This window comes from Chiloscyllium punctatum, chromosome 2 (assembly GCF_047496795.1).
Source record: "Chiloscyllium punctatum isolate Juve2018m chromosome 2, sChiPun1.3, whole genome shotgun sequence".
NCBI lineage: Eukaryota > Metazoa > Chordata > Chondrichthyes > Orectolobiformes > Hemiscylliidae > Chiloscyllium > Chiloscyllium punctatum.
This window is the reverse complement of record NC_092740.1, coordinates 56616989-56644340: the sequence shown is the minus strand read 5'-3', so window position 1 is coordinate 56644340 and position 27352 is coordinate 56616989. Positions and strand designations below refer to the sequence as shown.

Below are 27352 nucleotides of genomic sequence, written 5' to 3'. Positions count from 1 at the left end.
AGCTGTAGTTTAAAAAGCAAACTATTTCAAAGAAAATAAAGTTCATTCAAAAAAGAACAGCTAAAGACTTTGGCAAAAACAAATATGCAATAGAAACATGAAGTCATACTCTGACCACCAATATCTCCGATCAAAGGCTGTGAAACACCTTTCTCACAACCATGTATTGCCAGAGCACTTTATCAACATGAATCCGCACAAATATCTGAATTTAGCTGCTGCACAGCCACTAGACTCTACAAAATGGATGCAATGATTTGGATCTTGTCTTGACAGTTGCTTGGAGTGGTTGGAGTGGAGTTGAGTTTTAAGTTTATGATCTGGCAGATGTAGGGAGGATGGTAGTTCATACAGAAGCCTTGATGTCACCCAGGAGCAGTGTTTTAACTGGGATTTGAGACTACAGGGGATGTGGGGTTGGGTCATGAGGTCAGATGTACCAATGGTGTGGGGAACTTGAAAGAGTTAGAGTGAGGGTGGAATGTGCAACCACAGGAGTTTGGCAACATATGTATACTGGATCAAGCTGGATTGAACTGAAAAGACATTTACCACATGGATCCAGAAATCCTTATCTTCCAGAAGTTACCAAGTTTACAAGGCCTACCTACTCAACCTATCCTCACCCTGTTTCCATTCTACCCTTTAAATTGGAAATGGTGGAAAAAAGTGAAGAAAATAGCCTTCTATGATTATTTCAGTTGCCAACCTATCCCTCCTGTTCACTGTCCCCTGCTCACATTAAAACCAGAAAGGGCATGCTGTGGTAAGGATTCAGATTTTCATAAAAACACCTCAACCTCACAATGAGCCCAAACATGACCATTTCAGCCATTGAAATCCTTCTCTCTACCCCTATCCACTGAACTGCATTAGAGATCAGACTGGTGTGTTGGCAGGTTCATTTCAGTGGAGGTTATTGGTTGAGTAACCAAGTGGGTTTCAGTAATAACCTTAACTTCAACCTCGTTGGTACAGGATTGTGAACTGAACTTCCAGGATACAACTTCAATACCATAACCATCAGATTTCCCACCCCCCACCCCCCAAAATATCTTGAGTTAATAAGTATATTAATGCAGAACACACCATCGGAAATTCACTGAACGTGAGCTTTTTTGTTTCTCAAACTTGATAGCAAAAACATGGCTCCACATGAAAGAAAATACACACAAATGCATACATATGTTGGTGGCACTACTTTTGAATGCAATGTCTATTTAAAAATATATCACTGAAATTAAAAACCCATTCACTGACCGCCAATTGTGGTGTTACAAAAGACAAAGTAAACATCAGCTCCAACAGTCATGCTGCTGACATGCGTTGCTCCTTGAACCATCAAATTCTGCAGCTTTTTGAACTGGTCATCACTCCATTGATAGAAAACAGATACTTGATTGTAGCTGGACTGGGAAACGGCCAAGTACAAATGATTTCCTCGATTAAACAAAGTGAGGCCAGTGGCCCCATGGGTAGGAAGGTTTTGGTGTGGAATAAACAAATGCCCAGTCCATCTATAGATCTGTGAATATATTATTTGAAACAGTATGTTAACTTTGGACCTAAGAGAATGTTCAATTTATACATCGTGGTAGGAAGTCACTGTCAAAACAGATTTTTTAACTTTAGCTGTGACAATATCATGCAAGTTTTAAAAAGACTGATACAAATTTCACCACTTTTTTGAGTTTGAGTGATGATTTCCTAATCCAATCTGCATCAGAGTGTGTTGATTCCTGGTTTGATCATGTCCTTAATTACTTTCAGGCCTTGCTTGTGATAGACATTTTCTTAAGAACCTTTTCAGAGATGTTGATTAAGCACCTCTGGAGCAGGTGGGACTTGAATCCAGGCTACCTGGCTCAGTGGTAGAGACATTACCACCATATTAAACTAGGTCAGCAGTTGATCTATCCTTAAGTACCTGTGCAGCAAATAATGGTGCTAACATCAGAGAACCTGGCTACACTTGAAGTTCATGAAAACTCGCAGATAATGCTGTCCTCATCTCATTTTGGGTGCTTCTAACAGGACTGGTTTACTCAATGCTCTTACAGATGAAATTCTTTAATCTATACACCTTTATTGTACCCCCTCTCAATAACTTGTCTCGCAGCACTTAAATCCAAGTAATGACGTTCATCCCTCTAGATCCTATTCCTTCTTCAGCACTGTAATCTCTTTAATCAATATCACCTCCCCTCTGCCTTTCTTTCATTCCCTATCTCTCCCGGACACCTTGCGTCCAGCTCTGTCTTAATACCCAGCTCTGTCTTATTCCATCCTAGTCTCCAAAATAATCATGACACCACTTTCCTATGTGGCTATCTGCTACTGCAGCTTCGAGACAATATTTATCTGTCAGGCAAAATTACCTTATCATTAAACATTACTCCTTGCATGATTGCGGTGTGTTGAACTTTGTTGTCACATTTCCCACAACATAATGGTGAATTCAAAACTTTTTAATTACTTGTAATGCACTTTGGACAGAGAATTCCAAAGCTTCCTGACCTTCGGAGTGAAGAAATTTCCTATCTCAATCCTAAGTAATTGGTGCCTTATCCTGAGACTGAACTGCCAAACTTTAGTTTTTCTGACCAACAAAAATTATCTCTCAGCTCTACCCTGTGAAGCACCTTCACAATCTTGTATGTTTCAAAGAGATTGCCTCTCATTCTTCTAAACGCCAGAAAATATAGATCCAATTTAGTGAGTTTCTAATCATAAAATAATCCCCTCAGCCCTAGGACTAATTTGGTGAACATTCATTGTTCTGCCTCAAATGTAAATATATTCCCTTAAATGTGGAATACCTAACCTTACAGTGATCCAAATGTGATATCACCAAAAGCCTTGTTATAAATTCCTTCATTTAAATCCAATTGGAAAGAAAAACCAACATGCCATTTGCTTGTCTAATTGCTTACTGTATGGTACCTGCATAATAACTTTCTCTCTGAACATCAATGTTTACAAGTCTCACACCTTTTAAAGAATGTTCTGTTTTTCCATTCTTCAGAAGAAAGTAAATAACTTCATGCTTCCCTACATTAGTTATCCATTCACTTAACCTGATTGTATGTTTTTGAAGCCACTTTGCATTCTCACCCCCCACCCCCCCCCCCCCCCCCCAACTTCTTCTTTCTACTACAGCTTGATCAGACATGTGCGTAATTTGGGATACGAGCAAATCACCTTCATTTTTAAAATGTCAAAAAGCAAGCTGCTGTAATCATTTCATTGGGATACACTCTGATGATAAAGAAAAAAACACACTGCTTAGGCAACATCCACCCCCCTCCGCCCCCACTGATAATGGAAAATAAATTCTGTTTGTCACAATAGTTTAACATAGTCACCTTGCTCTTGTACTCTGGGCCCATATTAATAACGGCTCGTGTATTTATGATTCTTTAACCATTCTCTCAATGTGTCTTGCCACCAATACTTTACACCTATTATATACACACTTCCCTCTATTCTAGCCGTTCCTTCAGAGGGATGCTCTTTATTTTATACTGTCTCTCAGCATTCATCCTACAAAATGAATTACTTCACTTCCGTGCATTACATTTTGTCCGCCAGTTATCCAATGCCACCCATCACCATCACCAGTCCTCTCCAATCCCAATTTCACCAATATGTCCTAGCTCTATTGAAATATTACATTCTGCTTTATGGTTTACAATATTTACAAGTTTAAGTAAATTTTTCAAACTGCCCTGTACATCAATGTCTAGGTCCTTTATATGTCAGGAAAAGCTGGGGTCCTGATTCCTAGGGAACTCCATTATAAACCTTCCTTGAGTCCAAAGAACAACCATTCACCACTACTCTTTGCTTCATGTCACTGAGCAAATTATATATTCACATTGCTACTGGCACTTTTATTCCATGAACTTTTCTCCAGGTCAGTTGTGCTGCACTTTATTAAATACCTTTTGGAAGGATATTATATCAACAAAATAGTTTTCATCAACACTATAACCTCGGGGGATCCAAGATGGCGGCGACCCAGCAAGTCTGAGTCTATAGTGCTCCTCCAAAGACTTGGGTAAAGTGGGTCACCCACCCCCACCACACTCACCAAATCATTTATAATAGCTGTTTAATTTAATTAGTTGTTTAATATTAAATTTAAACAATCTAATATTTAGTAAAAATGACCAAAGGGAAGGGAGCCCGCAGCTCTCAGCAAGCAGGACCCCCTCCCCCAACCTCTCCAGCTGCAGCAGAGGCGTCCACACCCGCCCTGGGGGACTTACCTATGGTGGAAAGCCTTGTAGAAATGATCTCCAAACTGGATGCGAAGATCGGCGCTTTTATTGAAAAATCCTGAAATCGATGGGATTCACTCTCGGCCGCGCTGCAGAAGCACGACCAAGACATCCAGGAAATCGAGCGCCGACCTCCGAAACTACAGCACAATCGGCCGTGGATCAGGTCTGGACTCTCGAACAGCGAGTCTGGACCTTAGAGAATCACATTGACGACCTCGATAATCGAGGTCGTTGAAAAAATATTCGTTTGCTGGGCCTTCCCGAACGGGAAGAGGAAGGCCAGCTTACAGTGTTTCTCGAGCAGTGGCTGCCACAGCTTTTAAATCTGGAGGCTGGATCAGGCCAGGTAAGGGTAGAATGGGCCTACCGGGTCGCAATACGTGGGCCCGGCTCGAACCAGCACCCACGCCCGGTCCTGTTCCGGCTGCAGAGCTATAGGGAGAGGCAGATACTCCTAGAAGCTTCTAGAAATCTTGGAAAAGACCCCCAAGCTATGATCTATAAAGGATCCAAGATCATGTTATTCCAGGACTTTTCTCCAGTTCTGGTCCGAAAGAGGAAGGCATTCCACGAGGCGAAGAAGTGTTTAAGGGACTTAAATATTCAGTACTCCTTATGCTACCCAGCGACGCTACGCTTTAACCATGAAGGATTCGTGTATAACTTTGGATCGCCAGAAAAGGATAAGGAATTCTTGGACTCTCTTAGATAAACTGTAAGAGATAATTGATGTTGGTTTGCCTTCCCCCGGCTTTGGTTTATATCCCCCCCTTTTTTTTCCTTTTTTTCTTACCTTACTGTTTAATATTATCATGGGGGGTGGGGAGAGGGATTTGATTTTCTCCCCCCCTCCTTGGGGTTGTTTTCTTTTATTATTTTATGTATATATGTGGGTATGTATGTATGTATGTGTGTGAATATGTATATTAACACTATAACCTCATGAAAAATGATTTCAGCTTAACAAAGCATGCTGGCTTTCCTTAATTAAATTGCATTTTCCCCAAAAAAATGATTTGTGTCAATTTATTGTTTCTGAAATCTTCTCAGTTACTGAAGTTAAATTGACTGGCCTGTAGTTGCTGAGATTAGTTTTTCTTTCGGGGAGGCAATGGCCTATTGGTATTATCATCCGATTATTAATCAAGAGACCCAATTAATGTTCTGGGGAACTGGATTCTATTCTGGTTCAACCTGGGATTAAGAGTTTAATGGTGACCATGAATCCACTGTCAATTGTCAGAAAAACCTATCTGGTTCCCTAATGTTCTTTAGGGAGGGAAACTGCCAACCTTACTTGGTCTGGCCTGCATAGAACATAGCACATGGAAAAGTACAGCACAGAACAGGCCTTTTGGCCCATGATGTTGTGCCAAGATTTACTTCTAATGTAAAATATAGTAACTTAACCTACACACCCCTCAACTCACTGCTATCCATGAACATGCCCAGCAGTTGGTTAAATGTCTCCAGTGACTCTGCTTCCACCACCACAGCTGGAAACGCATACCATGCACTCTCAACTCTCTGCGTAAAGAACCTGCCTCTGACGTCTCCTTTATACCTTCCTCCTAATATCTTCAAACTATGACTTCTTATACCAATCAATCCTGCCCTGGGGAAAAGTCATTGGCTATTGACGTTATCTATTCCTCTCATTATTTTGTACACCTTAATCAGGTCTCCTCTCTTCCTCCTTCTCTCCAGAGAGAAAAGTCTGAGCTTATTCAACCTTTCTTCATAAGGCAAGCCCTCCAGTCCAGGCAGCATCCTGGTAAACCTTTTTTGCACCCTCTCCAAAGCCTCTGTATCTTTCCTATAGTAGGGCAATCAGAAGTAGACACAATATTCCAAGTGTGATCTCACCAGGGACTTGTAGAACTGCAGCAAAAACCTCACGGCTCTTAAACTTGATCCCCCTGTTAATGAAAGCCAAAACACCATATGCTTTCTTAACAACCCTATCCACTTGGGTGGCAACTTTGAGGGATCTATGTACTTGCACACCCAGATCCCTCTGTTCCTCCACACTGCCAAGAATCCTGTCTTTAATCCTATATTTAGCATTCGAGTTCGACCTTCCAAAATGCATCACTTCACATTTATCCAGGCTGAACTCCAGCTGCCATTTCTCAGCCCAGCTCTACAACCTGTCTATGTCACGTTGCAGCCTGCAGTAGCCCTCTATACTATCAACGACACCTCCAACCTTTGTGTCATCTGCAAATTTACTAACCCACCCCTCAACCTCCTCATCCAAGTCATTTATAAAAACTACGAAGAGCAGAGGCCCAAGAACAGAGCCCTGTGGGACCCTACTCAACACTGTCCTCCAGGCAGAATACTTTCCACCTACAACCACTCTCTGCCTTCTGTCAGCCAGCCAATTCTGAATCCAGATAGCCAAATCTCCCTGTATCCCATATTTCCTGATATTATGAATGAGTCTACCATGGGGAATCCTATCAAATGCCTTGCTGAAGTCCATATACACCACATCCATTGCTTGAGCATTGTCGATCTGTCTTGACACCTCCTCAAAGAACTCAATAAGATTTGTGAGGTATGACCTGCCCCTCACAAAGCCATGCTGACTGCCTTTAATCACACTATGCTTTGCCAAATAGTCAAAAATCCAATCCCTCAGAATTCTTTCCAAAACTTTGCTGACCACAGACGTAAGACTAACTGGTCTGCAATTGCCAGGGATTTCCCTATTATCCTTCTTGAAAGGAGGAACAACATTCGCCTCCTTCCAATCCTCTGGTACGACTCCCATGGAGAGTGAGGAAGCAAATATCCTCACCAGCGGCTGAGCAACCTCCTTTCTTGTTTCCCGGAGCAGCCTAGGATAAACCTGGTCTGGCCCTGGGGACTTAGCAGTCTTAATGTTTTCCAAAATTTCTAGCACATCAACTTCATCAATCTTGATCTGGTTAAGACTGTATCCCAGCTCCTCCAAGTTTTCACTGACAACAAGTTCCCTTTCCTTGGTGAAAACCAAAGCAAAAAGCTCATTTTGCGCTTCCCCTATTTGCTCAGACTCCACACACAAGTTCCCTCCGCTATCCCTGATCTGTCCTACCTTCTCCCTGATCATTCTCTTATTCCTCACTTATGAGTAAAATGCCTTTGGGTTCTCCCTAATCCTTCTTGCCAAGCCTTTATCGTGCCCCATCCTGGCTCTCCTCAGTTCATTTCTGAGCTCCTTTCTAGCAAGCCTGTAATCCTCTAAAGCTGTGCCAAATCCTTGCTTCCTCCACCTTACCTAAGCTGCCTTCTTCCTTTTGATGAGAAGTTCCTCTGTTCTCATCATCCAAAGTTCCTTAATCTTACCCCCTTTTACCTGTCTCAGAGGAACAAATGTGTGCATCACTCGCAACAACTGCTCCTTAAACAGTCTCCACATGTCTGCTGTGCCCTTTCTGTGGAACAACTGCTCCCAGTCTGTACTTCCCAACTCCTGTCTGATGGTGTCATAATTTCTTTTTCCCCCAATTAAATATCTTCCTTCGGTAACTGCTCCTTTCACTCTCCAAGGCTGTGCTAAATGCGAGGCAGTTGTCATCACTTTCACCAAAGTGCTCTCCCACCGCAAGATCTAACACCTGTCCTGGCTTGTTGCCGAGCACCAAATCCAAAATGGCCTCTACCTTTGTCGGTCTGTCTACATACTGGTAAGGAAACCCTCCTGAACACACCTGACAAAAACAGCTCCATCCAAACCATCGGCACTTAGGAGGTTCCAGTCTCACCCACTTAAAAACTTCCCAGAAGTCCTTTGCTCCTCCCTCGCGCCTCTCGGCAAATGGAGGCCGCAACATAGAGACGTGTGTCTCCAAACCCTCTGAAATGTGACTGACTCTCATCTGCCCTCTGGACAATTAGGGACTGGCAATAAATGCTGACCTAGCCAGTGATGCCCCTATCCATGAATGAATACAAAAAAAAATCTTTTGTCAAACTGTAGTTCTGCAGTGCCTGGCACCACCCAACAGTCTATCGAAGACTGGAAAATTATAGCCAATGCTCCTGCAATTGCAAGTCTCAATTTCCTTATTATCCTCAAATTCATTCGGTAATGTGAGCTTATCACCTTTAAAGTACAGACAGCCAGTCCAATGCCGCCCCCTTAACAATTCTGAACCCTTCATAGGTCGAAACTGCCTCCTCTGTCACCACAATCTAAACAGCATCTTCTTTGATAAAGACAGATTCAAAATAATTACTCAATAAGTCAGCCACTCTTCTTGCTTCTATATGTAATTCAATTTTCTGTCTCCAATTAGCTTCACTCCTCCTTTTACCCCCTTTTACTATTGATATTGTTATTAAAGCTTTTGGGTTCCCTTTATGTCAACTGACAGTCTCACCTCATCCCCTCCGCTTGCTTTTCTTATTTGCTTTCTTACCTCCCCTTCTGTATTCAGCTTTGGATTGTTTATCATGTCTACTTCTTGGGATTATACCATGACTATACTTAATAAGTATACCTTTCTTTAAAGAATACAGTTGCAGATGCATCCAAATAAAAGCAATATAAAGCAGATGCTTGAAATCTGAAATCAGTTCTGAAAAGTACCAGACTCAAAATGTTAACTGTCTCCTTCTCCACAGATACTGCCAGACCTGCTCCTGCATTCTGTCTTTGTTTCCATTACAGATGCAGTTTTCCCTTATAATACATCATTCCAGTCTAGATCCATTCATAACCTGTTAAAGTTGGCTTCCATTCAAGTATGGTTACTGAGTTGCTCCTTGTCCTTTTCCAAAGGTAACTTAAACCTTATGGTACAATGATTGCTTTTTTTAATGCTTCCCCAATTACACTTGATCCACTTGCCACACAATTTCAAAACCAGGCCCAGTAATGTAGAAAATTCCCCTAAGCATATTCGAGGGTGTCTTGATCACATTTTTACACTATAACTAGCTAAATGACTAGCTAGTTAATGCTACAAGCAATTAACAATCACAAATCTCGTTACTTCCAGTTAGGTAATACACTCACAAACTGTTAAGAATATACAGGGGTTAACCTTAAAGTGGGGATAATAGAATTTAGAATAGTTGGCACAACTCGATACTGAATGCGCAATGCACAATGTCACACTCATTTGGTGAAAAGTGCTTTGGTAGTGGGGAGGGAATCCTTCTTTCCACTTTATTGTCCATCAGAGTTTATGATGGAGTTAAATAGGAAGACAACTTGCAAACACCATCATAATATCCTAAATATTAAACTTTGATGACAATTTTATGGCCAACCTATGTAAACTTAATAAGCAGTCATAAACAGAAAGCTGTCATGGCTACTGTCTGCTTCAGAAATTATTTTCTGATAGAATACTGTCCATCATATTGATGACTGAGGCTATTAAAAACACCATTACAAATATGAAAGTTGAAAGTCAGTATCTGCAGTTTGAAGTGCAGGATGCACAAATCTGATAGGTCACCTTCTTGAGTTTCTGCTTTCTAAACTGCTGCTTATCCATTTTTATCATTGTGTAAATAAAGGGTATTTGGAAAATGAGTTTATACAAGATTATGGTAAGGAAATTGATGGAATCTCAAAATTCACCTTTGAATTACTGTCCTGAGTGTCTGCTTGACTACTAATTATCAAATAATCTTGGTTGTCCCATGTAAAGTGCTGCACATCGCTGGTTTCAGATATGGTTAAAGACTGAATCTGTGGGAAAAATCAAAGACAAGATTAAGACAACACTTTGAAATTCTAACAACATTGCATCCATTTGTTTTACTATTCAAGCTTTTCGTATCACCAGAGTATCAATCACATAAAATAAAATATACTAGGTTTGAAATTGTACTTCTTTATTAGCGCAAATTTGGTCATAGTGACTCTGCTGCCTGATACACACTGTTTTTATTTCCTACTGATTGGAAAACATTATCAAGATTTTTAATTGCAAGAGAAGTAAAAACAAAGATAAGATGAGGAAACAAGTTCTCAAAAAACGTATGAACAATAGCCTTCAGAGAAACTCTGTGGAAAGAAGGGAGTGGAAACAAAGTTGGCAGGTGGAGCATCACAGTGGCATGGTGGCTCAGTACTGCCTCACAGCGCCAGAGACCTGGGTTCGATTACAGCCTCAGATGGCCGTCTATGTGAAGGTTGCACATTCTCCCAGTATCTGCATGGGTTTCCTCTGGATGCTCCAGTTTCCACCCACAATCCAAAGATGTGTAAGTTAGGTGAACTGGCAGTGTTAAATTGCCCATTGTGTTCAGGAATATGTAGGTTCGGTGCATTAGTCAGGGTAAATGTAGAGTGATAGGGTAGGGGAATGGGTATGGGTTGGTTACTCTTCAGAGGGTGGGTGTGAACATGTTGGGCCAAAGGGCCTGCTTCCACACTACAGGGATTCTCGGTTTATAACGCGTGGAAGTAAGAGATTCACCATATCAGCAGGAAGAATACAAAAGAAAAGACAAGAGAATGCACAATAAAAAGGGTTCTGGGTGGTCTTGTACATGATACACAATAAGCTATCATGCAGGTACAGTAATCAATTAGGAAGGCAAGTTTTGCTCCAGCTTTACAGGACATGAATGAAACCACATCTGGAATGCTGCACATAGTTTGCTGGGAAGAACTGCTTGTCTTATGAGGAAATATCAAGGAAGTGGGGTCCAAATTCATTGACTGACAGGAAACAGGATGATTTTAAAGGGGATGAATAGTCAACAGATTGGGAAAATGAGGTAAAAACAATGACTGCAGATGCTGGAAATCAGATTCTGGATTAGTGGTGCTGGAAGAGCACAGCAGTTCAGGCAGCATCCAAGTAGCTTCGAAATCGACGTTTCGGGCAAAAGGCCTTCATCAGGAATAAAGGCAGTGAGCCTGAAGTGTGGAGAGATAAGCTAGAGGAGGGTGGGGGTGGGGAGAAATGTCTCCACTTTTGGGTGAAATCTACCACTAATGGCAACAGTTTAAAAATATGCAGTGTTTGTTGACACCCACAATGGCAAGAAACCACATCTGCTAATCTGGGGGTTTGTGGTTGAGAGATAGAGAGAAAACACGGAACTCAAGAGGTCTCCCCCAGCATCTTCCTCCCACCTCTCCTGAGCATCGTGCCCTGTTTCCCCCACCCCACCCTCCCTGTGCACCAGGCCCCGTTCCCCCAATCCCCAAAAATAATTTATATGCACAAATTAAAGTAGCCTATAGTGCACACGCATTGGCGTCAGCAAATACAGCTGAGGAGAAATCCTTTCTCTGAGGTTCATTAGCCTGTGGAATTCTCTTTCCCAGTCAGTAGAAGAGGCTGGGTCATTGAATAGACAAAAAAACTGAATTAGACAGATTTTTGATTGGTGGGGGGGTGGAGGGGTTAAGGGTAATGGGGCACAGGCAGGAAAGTCGTGTCAAAATCATAAACACATCAGCCATCATCTTACTGAATGGCAGACTCCATGAGCCAAATTATCAAATTCATTTACTTATGATCTTACTTTTCTTATCAATTGTACTTTCTCAGATTGTGACAATATTTTGTTATTAACATTGCAAAATAGCTTGTTAATTCACATCTAAATTAAAAACACGGGGCAATATATAGATCATACCAATGTTAATTTGGATTGCAGAGTAAACCTGTAAATGCTGTTATTGGATGCTTTCATTCCTGTTATTCCACTGTCAGTAATGATTATGTAGGACACATCATTTTTGATGAAGGTTGTGCAACTTGTGGGTTTCCATGTTTTGAATTTCTAGGAGAATAACAGTAACATTACCACTTCCACAGTAATTACACAGATTACCAAAAAGAATTAAAAGATTAGGATTTTAAATTCAAATCAGCAGATAAAAGGGATGTTTAATTTATTCTTACCAGCACTGGAACAAATATACCCTGCCATTGATAAAGAGTTGACAAAATATCTGCACTGGAGCTGCTTCCAGATGTTCGAAGAAATAATCCAAACAGGCTGTTGTTTAGTGTCAAAAAGCACCAGCCTTGGCCAAACAATTCAGGAAAACTCTGTAATGTGGATAGCAATTCGATATCACCCTCTAAAAAAGGATAATAGCAATTTTAATATTAATGAGCAAATTAACTATACAATTAGTACAACATAGCTTTCCTACCTTAAAGGAACACAAACTTCAATTTCCTGTCCTTTCAAATATCACAATTCACATCCATCAAAAGTTCTCTCCTATATCTTTCATATTACATCCTGGGGTTACCAGGAACTAAACTGGACCAGCCATATTAATAACTTGCAGCCTGTGCCTCCAAGAGTAGGTCTGAAGTGAGGAATTCTCTATTAAGTAACTTACCTCCTGCTTCCCCAGTAATTGCCCATCATCTACAAGGAACAAGTCAGGAGTCTGACAGAGTACTCCAGATGAAAGTGAGGACTGCAGATGCTGGAGATTCGAGTCAAGATTAGAGTGGTGCTGTAAAAGCACAGCAGGTCAGGCAGCATCCAAGGAGCAGGAAAATCAATGTTTCGGGCAGGAGCCCTTCATCAGGAATGAAGGCCTCCTGCCTGAAATTTTGATTTTCCTGCTCCTCTGATGCTGCCTGACCTGCTGTGCTTTTCCAGCACCACTCTAATCTTGACAGAGTACTCTACCCTTATTTGGATGAGTCCAGCTCTGAAAACACTCAGGAAATCCGACATCTTCCAGGATAAAACAGCTTGCTCAATCAGCATCCCATCTATTACCTTCAATATTCAATCCCTTCATTACCAATGCACAATGGCAGCTGTGTGAACCATATACTAGACACACTACAGTAACTCAGCAGGGGTCCTATGACAACACCTTCAAAACCCATGACCTCTGCAATCTAGAAGGACAAGGTCATTAAATACATGGAAACACCAATTCGTGCAAGTTCTCGTCCAAGCCACTCCTTATCTCAATTTGGAATTTTACCACCATCCTTCACTGTCGATGTATCAAAATCATGGCACATATTCACAATAGCATCATGAGCAAACCTAAAAGGTAAAGGTAAACTATATCCCAAGGTAAGCAGTGGTTCGAGAAGGTAGCTCACCACCAACCTCCCCAGGATAATGAGAGATGGGCAATAGACACTGGCCAAGCCAGTGACACCTACATCCATAAATAAACAACCCTCTTCCATCCCGCTTAGCAGATCTGCAGAAAATAAATGTGTCTGTTTGCTGTTCTCCATCAACACTAATTTTAATCATCTGTAAACTATTTTGCTCTTGTCTCCCCAAGAACTGTGTTATGGTCATTCCTATGAAAACTGGAATGGCCCAATATATCTGCAGCAGACAGAGTGTTGAGAGTAAGGTCAGGTATGATTTTCCCTCTTAATAGTTTCCTCACCAGCTGCTGCAGCCCACAGTCTAGCAGCTATGTCCTTTAGGACTTGAACACCTCATTCAGTACTCGTGCTGCCAAGTAGTCATAGTGAGGGATAATGAAGGTCATGATCCAAAGTACATTCAGTATCCTTTCTACCTCTCAGTGCTTCCTCTCATGTTGTGTTCAACTTGAAAAAGTACTGATTAACTATCCAAGGACAGTGGAATAGTGGTATATAATAATCAGCAGCGGGTTTTCTCTTCCATGTTTGACCTGATGCTATGAACATTCATACGGTCCTGTATCGTTTGCTTGCTAACTCACTGGACGGCTAATGAATACTCTTGGGAATGCATATATTACAGATTATGAGAACTGGTGAATGAACATTTAATCATCTCTGGGTTTCCAAAGATTTATAATGTGCTTGCTTAGAATAGCAAAGTCAAAAAGTTAAAGGAGATCAAAGTTTGTGAGAAGATTTGTAGCTCGGATGCTCGTTGTTGTGGTTCTGTTCGCCGAGCTGGGAATTTGCGTTGCAGATGTTTCATCCCCTGTCTAGGTGACATCCTCAGTGCTTGGGAGCCTCCTGTGAAGCGCCACTGCAGCGGACAGCTGGAGCTGACATCCGGAAGTGACAGAGACAAACCAGTATAAATGCCAGAGGAAACAACACAGAAGCGCTTCACAGGAGGCTCCCAAGCACGGAGGATGTCACCTGGCTGGGACGAAACATCTGCAACACAAATTTCCAGCTCGGCGAACAGAACCACAACAGTTAACGGAGACTATATACCATTTGCTGCTTATGAAAGCAAAAGTGATTTTGGGAAGCAGTGTCCAGCCCAATGTTAGAGAGAGGTAACTTTCATTGCTCTAATTGGTGACCAAACATATCTGAAAACTCCTAATGGATCTATGCTGCATCATTCTCTCGACAGTTAGGTGTTTTATCAGTACACACCTTGGAAATGTGGACAGTTGCTTGAGACATTGTAAGGATGAAAGAGACAATGCTTGGAAGAGAAAGCAGTGAAGCAGTTTAAAAATTTATCTGATCAAGTTTCAAATAGCAAATTTCCTAACCATTTCTCATCTGAACCTGAAGGCTTTTCAAAGATTTCTCACCATTCTGAAACTGACAGCAACCTGACAAGAAGTAAGAAAAACTGTCAGCAAGTTACCTCATTCTACCCTTTCAGTTTGTACTCTTGATTCACAGTTTTCACTATTCTTCCATTTATAATTTTCTTGCAAAGCTGTATCATGAATGTCTTGCCCTGTCTGTGTATGATTGTGTGTGTGTTTGAGATTATGTAGCTTATCATTGAATTTGCATTATAACCTAATTGATAAACATTTTGACAATTTGAAGAATAGGTTTGCTTGTAATAAACCAGTTTAGTTATTGAAAAATCTTGTGAAAGTTTTATTCTAATTAAAAGTGATGAAAGGGAGAAGTTAGGGCCAGTCAGGGATAGTGGAGGGAACTTGTGTGTGGAGTCTGAGCAGATAGGGGAAGCCCTAAATTAGTTTTTTGTTTCAGTTTTCACAAAGGAAAGGGGCTTGTTGTGAATGAGAACTTTGAGGAGCTGGAAAACAGGCTTGAAGAGATCAAGAATGATAAGTTGATGTTCTGGAAATTTTGGCAAACATTAATATTGATAAGTCCCCAGGACCAGACTAGATTTACCTCAGGCTGTTCTGGGAAGCGAAAAAGGACGTTGCTAAGCCACTGGCGAAGATCTTTGCCTCCTTACGCTCCACAGGAGTCATACCGGAGCATTGGAAGGAGGCAAATGTTGTCCCTCTTTTCAAGAAAGATAATAGGGAATTCCCTGTCAATTACAGACCAGGCAGTCTTATGTCTTCAGTCAACAAGGTTTTGGAAAGAATTCTGAGGGATAGGATTTATGACTATTTGGAAAAGCTTAGTGTGATTAAAGGCAGTCAGCATGGCTTTGTGAGGGGCAGGTCATACCTCACAAATCTTATGAGTTCTTTGGGGAGATGACAATAAAGGTCAATGAAGGTTGAGTGTTGGATGTGGTGTAAATGGACTTCAGAAAGGCAATTGATAAGGTTCCCCATGGTAGGCTCATTCATAAAGTCAGGAGGTATAGCATACAGGGAGATTTGGCGGTCTGGATTCAGTATTGGTTGCCTAACACTGGTTGTAGATGGAAAGTATTCTGCCTGGAGGTCAGTGGTGAGTGGTTTCCCACAGGCTCTCTTCTTGGGCCCCTGTTCTTTGTAGTTTTTATAAATGACTTGGATAAGGCGGTTGAGAGGTGGGTTAGTAAATTTGCAGATGACACAAAGGTTGGAGGTGCAGTTGATAGTATCGAGGGCTATTGCAGGCTGCAGTGCGACATAGACAGGATGCAGAGCTAGGCTGAAAAATGGCAGAGGGAGTTCAACCTGGATAAATGCAAAATAATGTATTTTGGAAGGTCGAACTTGAATGCTGAATATGGGATTAAAGACAGAATTCTTGGCAGTGTGGAGGAACAGAAGGATATTGGTGTTCAAGTGCATAGATCCCTCAAAGTTGCCACCCAAATGGATAGGGTTGTAAAGAAAGCAAATGGTGTTTTGGTTTTCATTAACAGGGGGATCGAGCTTAAGAACCACAAGGTTTTGCTGCAGCTCTACAAGACCCTGGTGAGATCACACTTGGAATACTGTGTTCAGTTTTGGTTGCCCTATTATAGGAATGATATGGAGGCTTTGGGTGCAAGGAAGGTTTACCAGGATGATGCCTGGACTGGAGGGCTTGTCTTACGAAAAGATGTTGACTAAGCTTGGACTTTTCTCGCTGGAGAGGAGGAGGAAGAGAGGTGACCTGATCAGGGTGTACAAGGTAATGAGAGGCATAGATAGATTCAATAGGCAGAGATCTTTTCCCAGGGCAGGATTGACCGGCATGAGGTGCCAAAGTTTTAAGATATTAGGAGGAAGGTATAGAGAAGACATCAGGAGGTAGGTTCTTTTGGCAGAGAGTTGTGAATGCATGGAATGCATTGTCAGCGGTGGTGGTGGAAGCAGAGTCATTAGGGACATTGAAGTGATTGCTGGACATGCATATGGATAGCAGTGAGTTGAGGGGTGTGTAGGTTAAGTTATTTTCTTTTAGATTAGGAATATTCCTTGGCACAACATCGTGGGCCAAAGGGCCTGTTCTGTGCTGTATTTTTCTATGTTCTACATTCTGTGAAACAAATTGAGCATTTTTGGTAATTGAATAAGAAAAACATTTACACTTTTGATATAGATCATGGGGTTTGATTTCCAGTGGGCTCCTCCCACCAGGGATGTAACAGTACTTCCACATAGGATTAAGATGTGGACCTAGATGAGGTAGCATACAAAAAAGCATGGGTAACGAAACACACAAGAGATGCTATTGACATGGGAGACAGTCTCCAATCACTGTCAAAGAGCATGGAGGACATTTTTTTTCTAAGCTGACAAATGGGATAGTGATTCCTGCTCCATCTTCTCTGTCATCCTGCAGATCTAGAGGTAACATCAGTGCTATGTACCTACCCTATTTCCCCACAACCTCATGCCTACAAAACCTATGAATGGACAGATCACTTTCTCCCATTGAGAGAATATAAAACTCTGAAACACACAAAGTCACCAAATACCTCCAAGAATACCCAGCATACTTCCAGGCATTTGGAATTAGAAAATGTTCCAAAACGTTATCCTGCCTGCAAGTTACGTGCAAGGCCCTTCAAATAGTGCTCATGGAAGATCCATCTTGTAATTACATGGATGTTGTTTGCACAGTGAAGGACAGCAAAGAGGTACACTGTATATCTGTCGGTTGAACTTTGAATTCTGACATCACTTTTGCCCATTAGACTCAAGATAGCGTCCATAGAAGTTTTCCAGCACATGCAGGAGAAGCCACAACATGCTGCCCAACTGTACGACTGGAAGGAGCCTGTGATAGGAGGCCATGAAAGTGCTATGTTAGAAGACTCCCAAAGTGCTTCTACAATGGCACACTGTGAGGCAATTTTACATCCTTTCCATCTAATCACCACACTCCAATGTTTGCTCTCTTGGACCTAGATTTGACTTTCTCCATATTGTAAATATTGTCATCACCATACTCCACTGAAGATTCATGTTTCTATTGAACTTTAAACATGCTCTTACTTGCTCTTCCATCTGCAGGAGATTGAAAAATGGGCTTGGGCATGAGGACACAATATCAAAATTTGCCAATGACCCAAAAACTTAGTTAACTGTAATAATGACTTTAAATGATACTGTGAACAAATAAACAAGCAAATGACAGCAGACAGATGACAGTAAACATTCAATACAGGGAAGTGTGAAGAAACTTTCTGTGAGAAATACAGAAAAAGAATGTACCTGTTTAGGAGATTGAACAGAATGCTCAAAACTAAGATGAATTTTGATAAAAATCAGGACGTTAACAGTTATAAGTCATAAATATAATTATATAAGATCATAACAAAAACAAAATTTAGAGACTAAAATTTAGATTAATCCAAAAGATAACTACACCCATAGATTTTCAGACATGGCATAACAGCAGTACTGGTGCATAGGACATCTGTAACAACTTTTAAAAAACAGACAGAGTTAAATGTTCAAAAATAAAGTTTTAAACTAAAACAGCATGTAGAGAATGGTCAGGAAAATGCAACTGGGGAAAGTTCTCTGAAGATCCATCACAGACAAAAAGGCCTCTTTCTATGCTTAGGTAAATAAAAATCTGGTGAGACATAAATTATGTGCTCATTCTACAGTATCATGCAAGGTCAACTTCATTTTTTATGATTCAAAAATCCAAGCTAATCACAATTTCTTCTTTTCCAATCTTTCTCAGCTACTTTCCTTACTTCAGCTTTTCCTTCACTTGCAATCATCAAGCTTTTGATGTCAAAGATTCATGTCAGTTAATCATGACATCCCGAATTGCCTTTTTTAGTTTGGTATGGTCCTCCACAATTGGATTGCCACCTTTTTTCAAATTTACAGCAACGCCAAGAATATACTAAACAACAAATTGTACAACAAACTAACTGACTCAAAGATAAATATAACTGGACACAAATAGAGCTGCTAAATTAGCATTTGAGCGGACAGAAGAGGGTACACAAATCATTCTTCTATTGCAAACTGCACATTAACGACAATTATACAGAATAGGATGATGGGCAATGGACTCATGGCCCAATTTATCCTCTCACTGAGTGTTAGAATGTAGCTCAGCAAACTGAGACAACCTACCCTGCAGTTGGTTCTGAATCAACATGGTCAAAGACAGGGAACATTTTAGCATCCACATTTCCCAATCAGTGATAATTCACGTAGGAAGATTTATAATGTTGAAGGGGATTAAAGTATTTTAAAAGTTACAAAAATAAAAATAGCATAGACTGGCAATTAAGAAATGTTACTAATGTACAAATTCTTTATGCATTCACATAAAATCAATTCTCTGTCAATGGTACAATATCATTGCATATTTCAACTAAATCAATGAATTAGGAGCTTTAATTATTACATTAGAATTATATTGAGCATTCATAGCAAATGTTTTGTGTAACATTGTATGATTAGGTTCAAAAATGCAACTCACTTAATCCAAGTGCTGTTTGAGACTGTGTCTTCCATTCCACACTGACTCTATTCTCCAAACCATTACTTCGAGATACTATTAAGTACAAAGTACTATTGCTTTCTTCCAGATGTACTGAACGAGTCCTAAATAAAACAAACATTTAAAATATTCTAATTTTCAATTTTGTGAGCATGAAGGTTTATTCCCCCCCCCCCAGAAATACATTGTGGCATGAAGTTGATGCATTCATGACTTGGAACTGCACTATCTCACACTCTGTTGGAAAGGTGATCAGTTGCTCACACATGAAGAACTGCCAATTAACATTTATTAAAGCTGGAACTCTCAAACATTTAGTTGAAAATACATTTCCTAGTACTGTGTGATGTTGCTTCAACTGAGGGAGTTAGTCAAGGGACTTGATAATCCCATTACCAATTTAATAAAAATTATCTTGAGCTGTTATAGCTCTTAGACTATATTTCCCCAACAATTCTGCTGTCACGTTCAGCATATATTTTCTTGAATTAACAGAACAATCAGATGAACTACATTATATAGAACATAGAACGTTACAGCACAGTACAGGCCCTTCGGCCCTTAATGCTGCACCGACCTGTGAAACCAATCTGAAGCCTATCTATCCTATTATTCCATTTTCAACAATATGTTTCTCCAATGACCATTTAAATGCCCTTAAACTTGGCAAGTCTACAACTGTTGCAGGCAGAGAATTCCAAGTCCCTACTACTCCCTGAATAAAGAAACTACCTCTGACATTTATCCTTTAGCTATCACCCCTCAATTTAAAGCTATGTCCCCTCGTACTAGCCATCACCATCTGTTGAAAAAGGCTCTCACTGTCCATCATACCTAACCATCTGATTATCTGATATGTCTCTATTAAGTCACTCAGCCTTTTCTCATAAGTCCTTCCCTTCATTTCAGGCAATATCCTAGCAAATCGCCTCTGAACCCTTTCCAAAGCTTCCATATCCTTCCTATAATGCAGTGACCGGGACTGTATGCAATACTTCAAGTGCAGCTGCACCACTGTTCTGCACGGCTGCAACATGACCTCATGGGTCCAAAACTCTATCCCTTTACCAATAAAAGCTACCACACCATACGCTTTCTTAACAACTTTATCAACTTGGGTGGCAACTTTGGGGATCTACGCACATGGACACTGAGATCTCTCTGCTCATCTAAGCTACCAAGAATTTTACCATTATCCCAGTACTCTTTATTCCTATTGCTCCTTCCAAAGTGAATCACCTCACACTTTTCCACATTAAACTCCATTTGCCACCTCGTAACCCAGCGCTGCAGCTTATCTATGTCCCCCGTAACATCCTTCGGCACTGTCCGCAACTCCACTGACCTTAGTTTCATCTGCAAATTTACTAACCCACCCTTCTACGCCCTCATCCAGGTCATTTATAAAAATGACAAATAACAGTGGACCCAAAACAGATCCTTGCAGTACACCACTAGTAACTGAACTCCAGGATGAACATTTCCCATCAACCACCACCCTTTCAGCTTTCAGCTAGCCAATTTCTGATCCAAACCGCTAAATCAACCTCAATTTCATATTTCTGTATTTTGTGCAATAGCCTACTGTGGGGAACCTTATTTTTGCCTAATTTATGGTTAAGAGCCTGATAACAACAAAACCTTAAAACCTTATTTCCGGTAGGTTAGTATTGAGTATGGGAGTCAAGAGGTCATGTTGCTGCTGTACAGGACATTGGTTAGGCCAATTTTGAAATACTGTGTGCAAGTCTGGTCTCCCTCCCATTGGAAGGATGTTTGAAATTTGAAAGGGTTCAGAAAAGAGTTACAAGGATGTTGCCAGGGTTGGAGGATTTGAGCTATAGGACGAGGCTGAATAGGCTGGGGCTGTTTTCCCTGGAGTGTCAGAGGATGAGGGGTGACCTTATAAAGGTTTATAAAATCATGAGGGGCATGGATAGGATAAATAGACAAGGTCTTTTCCTTGGGGTGGGGGAGTACAGAACTAGAGCGCATAGGTTTAGGGTGAAAGGGGAAAGATATAAAAGGGACCTAAGGGGCAACTTTTTCATGCAGAGGACACTGCATGTATGGAATGTGTTGCCAGGGAAAGTGGTAGAGGCTGATTCAATTACAGCATTTAAAAGGCATCTGAATGAGTATATGAGTAAAGGAATATGCTTATCAAACAATACATCATGGATTCCTGGATGTTGTGATCAGTCATTACTGGGGTAATTAGTCCACATGCTCCTGCTGATATGTAATCCTCCATCAGTTCCACTATATGATGAGGAGTGTACATTAGGAATGGGCATCTACGCATGTTTCAGATGGTGCCACACAATCTGTTGGTCCTGCACTGCAATGTTAGGTCCAAGCACAGAGCTCCCAATGGTGTCTGTTTTGGTCTCTGGTTCTTGTCAGATGTTGACAGTGCCACAAATCGTGGCTAAGAACAGATGTTTGCACACCACAGTGTAGAGTGGCCAAGTTTTTACCATGCATTAAATATTTGAGGTAATGGACTCTTGTGGCACAGTGATAGTGCCCCTACCTCTTGGGCAGAAGGTCCCACCCACCCAGTAGCTATGTCATAAAATTCCATAAAGGTTGATTCAAAATACTTAAAACATCGAGGGTGACCAGGGTGAGTTCTTCTCTTATAGCACCACTTGAATGCAATGGATCACAGGGAGGGAATCTGTGAGCCATTATAATGTTCTTCTGCTCTAATGTAAATGGTTTGAGTCTTTAAAAGTAAACCGTTAGCCTAAAAAAAAGAATGCTGGGATATGTAGAGGGTACACATCTGAAACTGTTACCAATCACTGCTACCTCAATGTATTAGTCCCATAACATGCAATCAATCCACAAACAGTAGGAACAGTCAGAGGTATGTACTTAAACATTTTAGTTAACCAAATCTATTTGTATATAGCCTATCTTCGAACAAGTCACTCTCATTATTGGGTCACCAATCCTTGTCATATGATTGCTGTGTTTATGTCAATGAGATAAATGAACAGTGATTATCAGCCAAAAGGTGACAACCATGACAGATCTACATTAACTCAAGTTCAATTTGCCAGTTATAGCATTTAAAATACTCTATTTAATCACTAACTATTTTCATGCTACTTTATGTTTCTGAAATTAAAATTCTGTACATCAGAGCGTACAACAGTGAATCACAGTTTTCTTCAAGGCAATGAGATATTGCCACTTATCAACATTTAAACATCGCTTGGCCAAAGTCTTATAACATTCTTTCTAACGATGCATCCACACCCCAGAAATTGCAGCAGTTAAAGAGGTAGCTCACTACTACCTTCTCCTGGGCAATTTGAAATGGACAATAATGCTTGCTGAGCTAATAATGCTGATATATTAATGAACACATAAAAGTGGACTAGATTTTACTAGACATATTAAATCTTATTTTAGAATTGCAAACTGTATTTTTTTTTAATCTTTGATGAATTGACTTCATAGTCCAGGAAAATTAAATCACAAACAAGCACATATTAGTAAGTAAAAACACTTTCGAACAATAGCCATTAGATTATGATAAATATACTTGAAAGTAAAACCATCTACCAACATTCCATTCTCAATTAACATAGTTAATAATTGCAAATTACACTAATAGACTCTGGTTATATAGACACTAACGCTGTGGTTCATTTCATAGGGCAATGCCTTGAGCAATTTAAAACTTAAAGTTTAAAATTTAAAAAATCATTTGTAGTTAACTGTCAGTCAACAACTATCCGCTGCATTCTCCTTGGCATTCTCCATCCTCTACCAAACAAAGTCCAATTGCCGCCAGTCAATATTCTCTTCTCATTCAGAATATCTGTTGCTTTCCCTTAAAATTAATATCCTTGCAAATTGTCCTGATAAGTGCAAGATAAAAACCTTCAACTAAATGTTTAATTTTTTAGCAATTTTCAAGTTCTGTACTACCAAGCAACTATTTGCTAGGTACCAAAACTGCAATAACTCATATTGGTTGATAAGAATATATGCAGTATTTTCTGACCTGTTTTCTATTGGGAAGATGCTAAAAAGTCCCAGTGGTGCCTCATTTTGAAGTATTGTTATCAGGTTTTGTACTCTCTCTCCCAGTCTAGCACCTCCAGCAGGGTCATACAAAGTAACCAGGAATTGTTCATCCATCTCTGCTTCTTCATCCAATATGGCAGAAATTTGAAGAATCTGTGGGGGAGGGGGTGTTAAAAATATATCTAAAATACAGATTCAACCATATAATATACGTAAGGCATAGGGAGTACTTAGGGCAGTTACTTATAAATTAGCACGAGACAACTATGGCATATGACAGTACTCAAATTACCCACTAGATGGAGCAATGAACTGAGCTAAGCCAAAATGATACTAGTTAACAGTGTTATCAATCAGAGATGTCTGGCCAAACAGTGGTTGGATTACAATAGAAAAGAACTTGCAGCCAGCCACATCCAGTATCATTTGAGTACCAGTTGGAGTTTTACTGTCAGTACGTTTAGGAGTCCAACTTTGCAAAAGAAACGTAACACCACTTTTTCATCCTGTTTGATCAGTAAGCAGTGTAAACAGTCATGGGGAGAGGTTCAGGCCAAGTTCATAGGTTGAGTTTACTGGGATAACTACACAGTATCAGAGTGCCAGATGGGTAATAAACCAAAGAAGGAAAGCATCACGTGGTGGTCACTTTTTAAATTGGAAGGAGCTGCTAAAAATGTAAACATGCTTAAACTTCTCGTTTAAAACTACAGAGAAGATTCAGCAGGAAATGGAAGAGACTTATCATGATAAGGATTGTGATGTGAAGCATAGTTAACCTTAAGTCACCACTGGATCCAAAGTTAAACATTTAGCATGGGTAGGTCTAAATTAGATATGCTAAACAGACATAATGGAATAGTTTTACAATAAGCATTGGTTAAAAGTGATCAATGGGAGATGCATGTGGCTAAAACACTTTCTGTATATTAGATTATTATCTTGTCAAAGACGTGCAGCTAAGTTTTTAACAGGGCCACTGTCAGCACTAGTATTGTAAACCTTCCTGGCCCCCAAAAGAAGTAAGTCTGCATTTATAAAGCATTTTTTCTCTCATGGATGCAGGTATGCTGGCAAGACTTAATTTGATCATTTGATAAACTTGGATAACTAATTTAGAACAAAGTGGTTTGCTCGGCTATTACAGACAGCTGTGAAGAGCTAACCACACTGTTGTGGCTCAGTGTCACAAGTAGGCCAAACCAGGCAGATTTCCTTTCCCCAAAGCAAATTAGTGAACCAGATGGCTTTTTACATCAGTCAATCTGAATTATCATGGTTACCTTTATTAAGATGAGCTTTATTAAATTTATTTATTGAATTTAAATATTATCAGCTGCTACAGTGGGATTTGAAGCTGGACTGCAGAAGCATTAGCCAGGACCCCTGGATAATGTGTCCAATGATTTATCACTCTGCTATCGTTTTCCTATAAATCTCCCCACATTTCTAATACTATTCCATTCTGTAATCGCAATCTTTTTATCACTCTCTGCAAAATGTATAAACTTTTAAAGACAATTTTTAAAAGAAATTTACCTTCATTCTCTCACCATCTTCAAATAAAGTAAAACCGTGTGTAGGTTTCAGGTCAAGTGATGAGTCCGAACCATTCACACTTGTGACAATATACTGAACAGTCACCATTCCGAATGTCCCCAGTAGTGGGTTCCTTACAATGTGCAGTGTTGCAACACTCTCTGATAAACCAATAGCAGTTGGCTCCTTGAGGAAGAAGTGCTCAGTGTTGTTAAATGATAGAATCCCATGTCCATCATCATTGGCAAAAATGGTTACTGTGACTGTAATAACAATAGTGAATTATCAACAGTTGTCCCTTTGGGTTAAGACATCCGCTCCAAAAGCATTATACCATAATCCTTCAGCTGGTCTAAGGGACTGTAATTGTTTAATCATAAAACACGTACCAAATTAATTTTGTGTACATTGAAAAGATAGTAAAACAAAAATATATTGAGTAACAGTAGAAACGTACTCTATAATACTGGTAACATGAACTATGCATGAAATTTCAACATCCACTATTTCATGAAGGCTATTTATTTCAATTTTTTTGATCCTTGAAACTGCACCTGAATATGTAATTATGTTCATTGCTAATACAGAAATAGAAAACTAGGAGCAAGAGTAGTCCATTTGGCCTTTGAGCTTGAACATGATCATAGGTGATCATCCAACTCAATACCCTGTTCCACTTTCTCCCCAAACCCTCTTGATTCATTTAGCCCTAAGAATTATATCTAACTCCTTCTTGAAAAAAAATTATTCTAATGGTACTCTTATTAGAAAGTTTAATTGTATTGTCTGCACTGACTATCATTTACAAATGATCAATATTTGCATACTATTCCATAAATATGTGACAGTGACAATGACAGTGCAATTACTAAGCTGGCCCTATGAATCTCATTATACATCAACATGGAGCAAATGGGTTAGTTTCGGGATATGAAATAAAATTATTGCAACACATGCAAATTTGGCTGATAAAATAATAGATGCATCAGAGTGAGTTCAAGGCTGAAAACCTCCTTCAGTGTTACCATGATTGTAAAATTGTTCACGTTTTATCATTATAACAGATCATCAGACTCCTCAGTGAGCTTTCTGTGGTGACAAGGCAATTACATTTCATTAGTCTGTAGTTTATCCTGTTAGGATTTTTTTATTCATTCATGGAATAAGAGGATCACTTGCTGCCAGTATTTATTATCCATATATAAATGCCTACGAGAAGGTGTTGCACTCCATGGAGGATATGTCATAGTGCAACTAGGAAGGGAGTTCCAGGATTTGGACCCAAGGACAGTGAAGAAACATGATATAGTTCTAGGTCAGGAGGTTGAGTGGTTTGAAAGGGGGCTTGCAGGTGGTGGTATTCCTATGCAGATGTCCTTGTCCTTATTGATTATAGCAGTCACAGGTTTGTAAGATGATGTTGACAGAACCTCGGAGAGTCACTACAATATATCTTCTGGATTGTACACATTGCTGCCACTGTGCATCAGTGGTGAAGAGGGTGAATGTTGAAGGTGCTGAATGCCAATCATGCAGCCGGCTTTGTCCTGGAATGTTTACAATCAACCAGGCAAGTGAGAAATATTCCTGACTTTTCCCACATGGCAGCAGACTCTGGTGAGTTAGGTCAGTTACTCACCACAGAATTGCCTGTCCCTGACTTGCTCTTGTTTGTTATTCAACCTCAGAAACCTTGACCTCTCAAATACTTAAATAAATTACATTTTCCAATTTGAGGTATTACGTGCATTAATTTCTTCCTTTACAGTTTTAGGTACTTAGAGTAATGATAAAAGGAAGTTGATGAAAAGGGCCTCTGTAAAAATCTCCATGTTGTGTTGCTAGTGACCACAAAACAATTGTACATTCATGATGTGGAAGGCCTTGTGATTCATAAAGGCAAGGAGTTCATCTGAGGGAACTTGCAAAGCGACACAGGTAGAGATACCATGGAATAAGGGATCAGTGGAAAATTCAGCACTGATTACAAAGGCAAATCACAGGCAGAATATTATTACTGCAATCTTGTGACAGACTGGGAGGATAGAAGCATACAAATTCACAACTGCAATGACCCCTGCAATTTGCCTATCGACATAACAGGTCCACAGGCCATTTCCTTATACTGCCACTCATCCCTGGAACATCTGGACAAGGACACCTATATCATGCCACAGTTCTATCTTTGACACCATTATCCTATCCAGACTGATCTCCAAACTCTTGAGACCTTGGACTCGGCTCTGCCCTCTGCAATTGGATCCTCAGCTTCCTGACCCACAGACCACAATCAGTCAAGACATCAGTCAAAACTGCACCTCCTCCACAATAACATCTTCAACACTGGAGCCCCCAGAGGATGTATTCTCAGCCCCCTACTGTACTCCCTGTAAACCCATGACTCTGTAGCCAGATTCCATCTACAAGTTTGCTGATGACATCATCATGGTGGGATGGATATCAAACAACGATGAGTCAGAATACATAAAGGAGATA

At 40.2% G+C, this 27352-nt stretch overlaps 1 protein-coding gene across 2 annotated transcripts in view; it reads right to left on the bottom strand.

Annotated features, from left to right (window-relative positions):
- The window catches only part of adgrv1 (adhesion G protein-coupled receptor V1), a 563049-nt gene that overhangs the window by 358468 nt on the left and 177229 nt on the right, over positions 1 to 27352 (bottom strand). For both annotated transcript variants that reach the window (XM_072582867.1, XM_072582868.1), the window contains 7 exons: positions 24857 to 25119; positions 23295 to 23470; positions 19250 to 19374; positions 12158 to 12339; positions 11889 to 12035; positions 9871 to 9981; positions 1261 to 1525 (listed from right to left, as the gene is read on the bottom strand). In XM_072582867.1, coding sequence (XP_072438968.1) covers positions 1261 to 1525; positions 9871 to 9981; positions 11889 to 12035; positions 12158 to 12339; positions 19250 to 19374; positions 23295 to 23470; positions 24857 to 25119 — 1269 coding nt within the window. The remainder of the gene's footprint in view (positions 1 to 1260; positions 1526 to 9870; positions 9982 to 11888; positions 12036 to 12157; positions 12340 to 19249; positions 19375 to 23294; positions 23471 to 24856; positions 25120 to 27352) is intronic.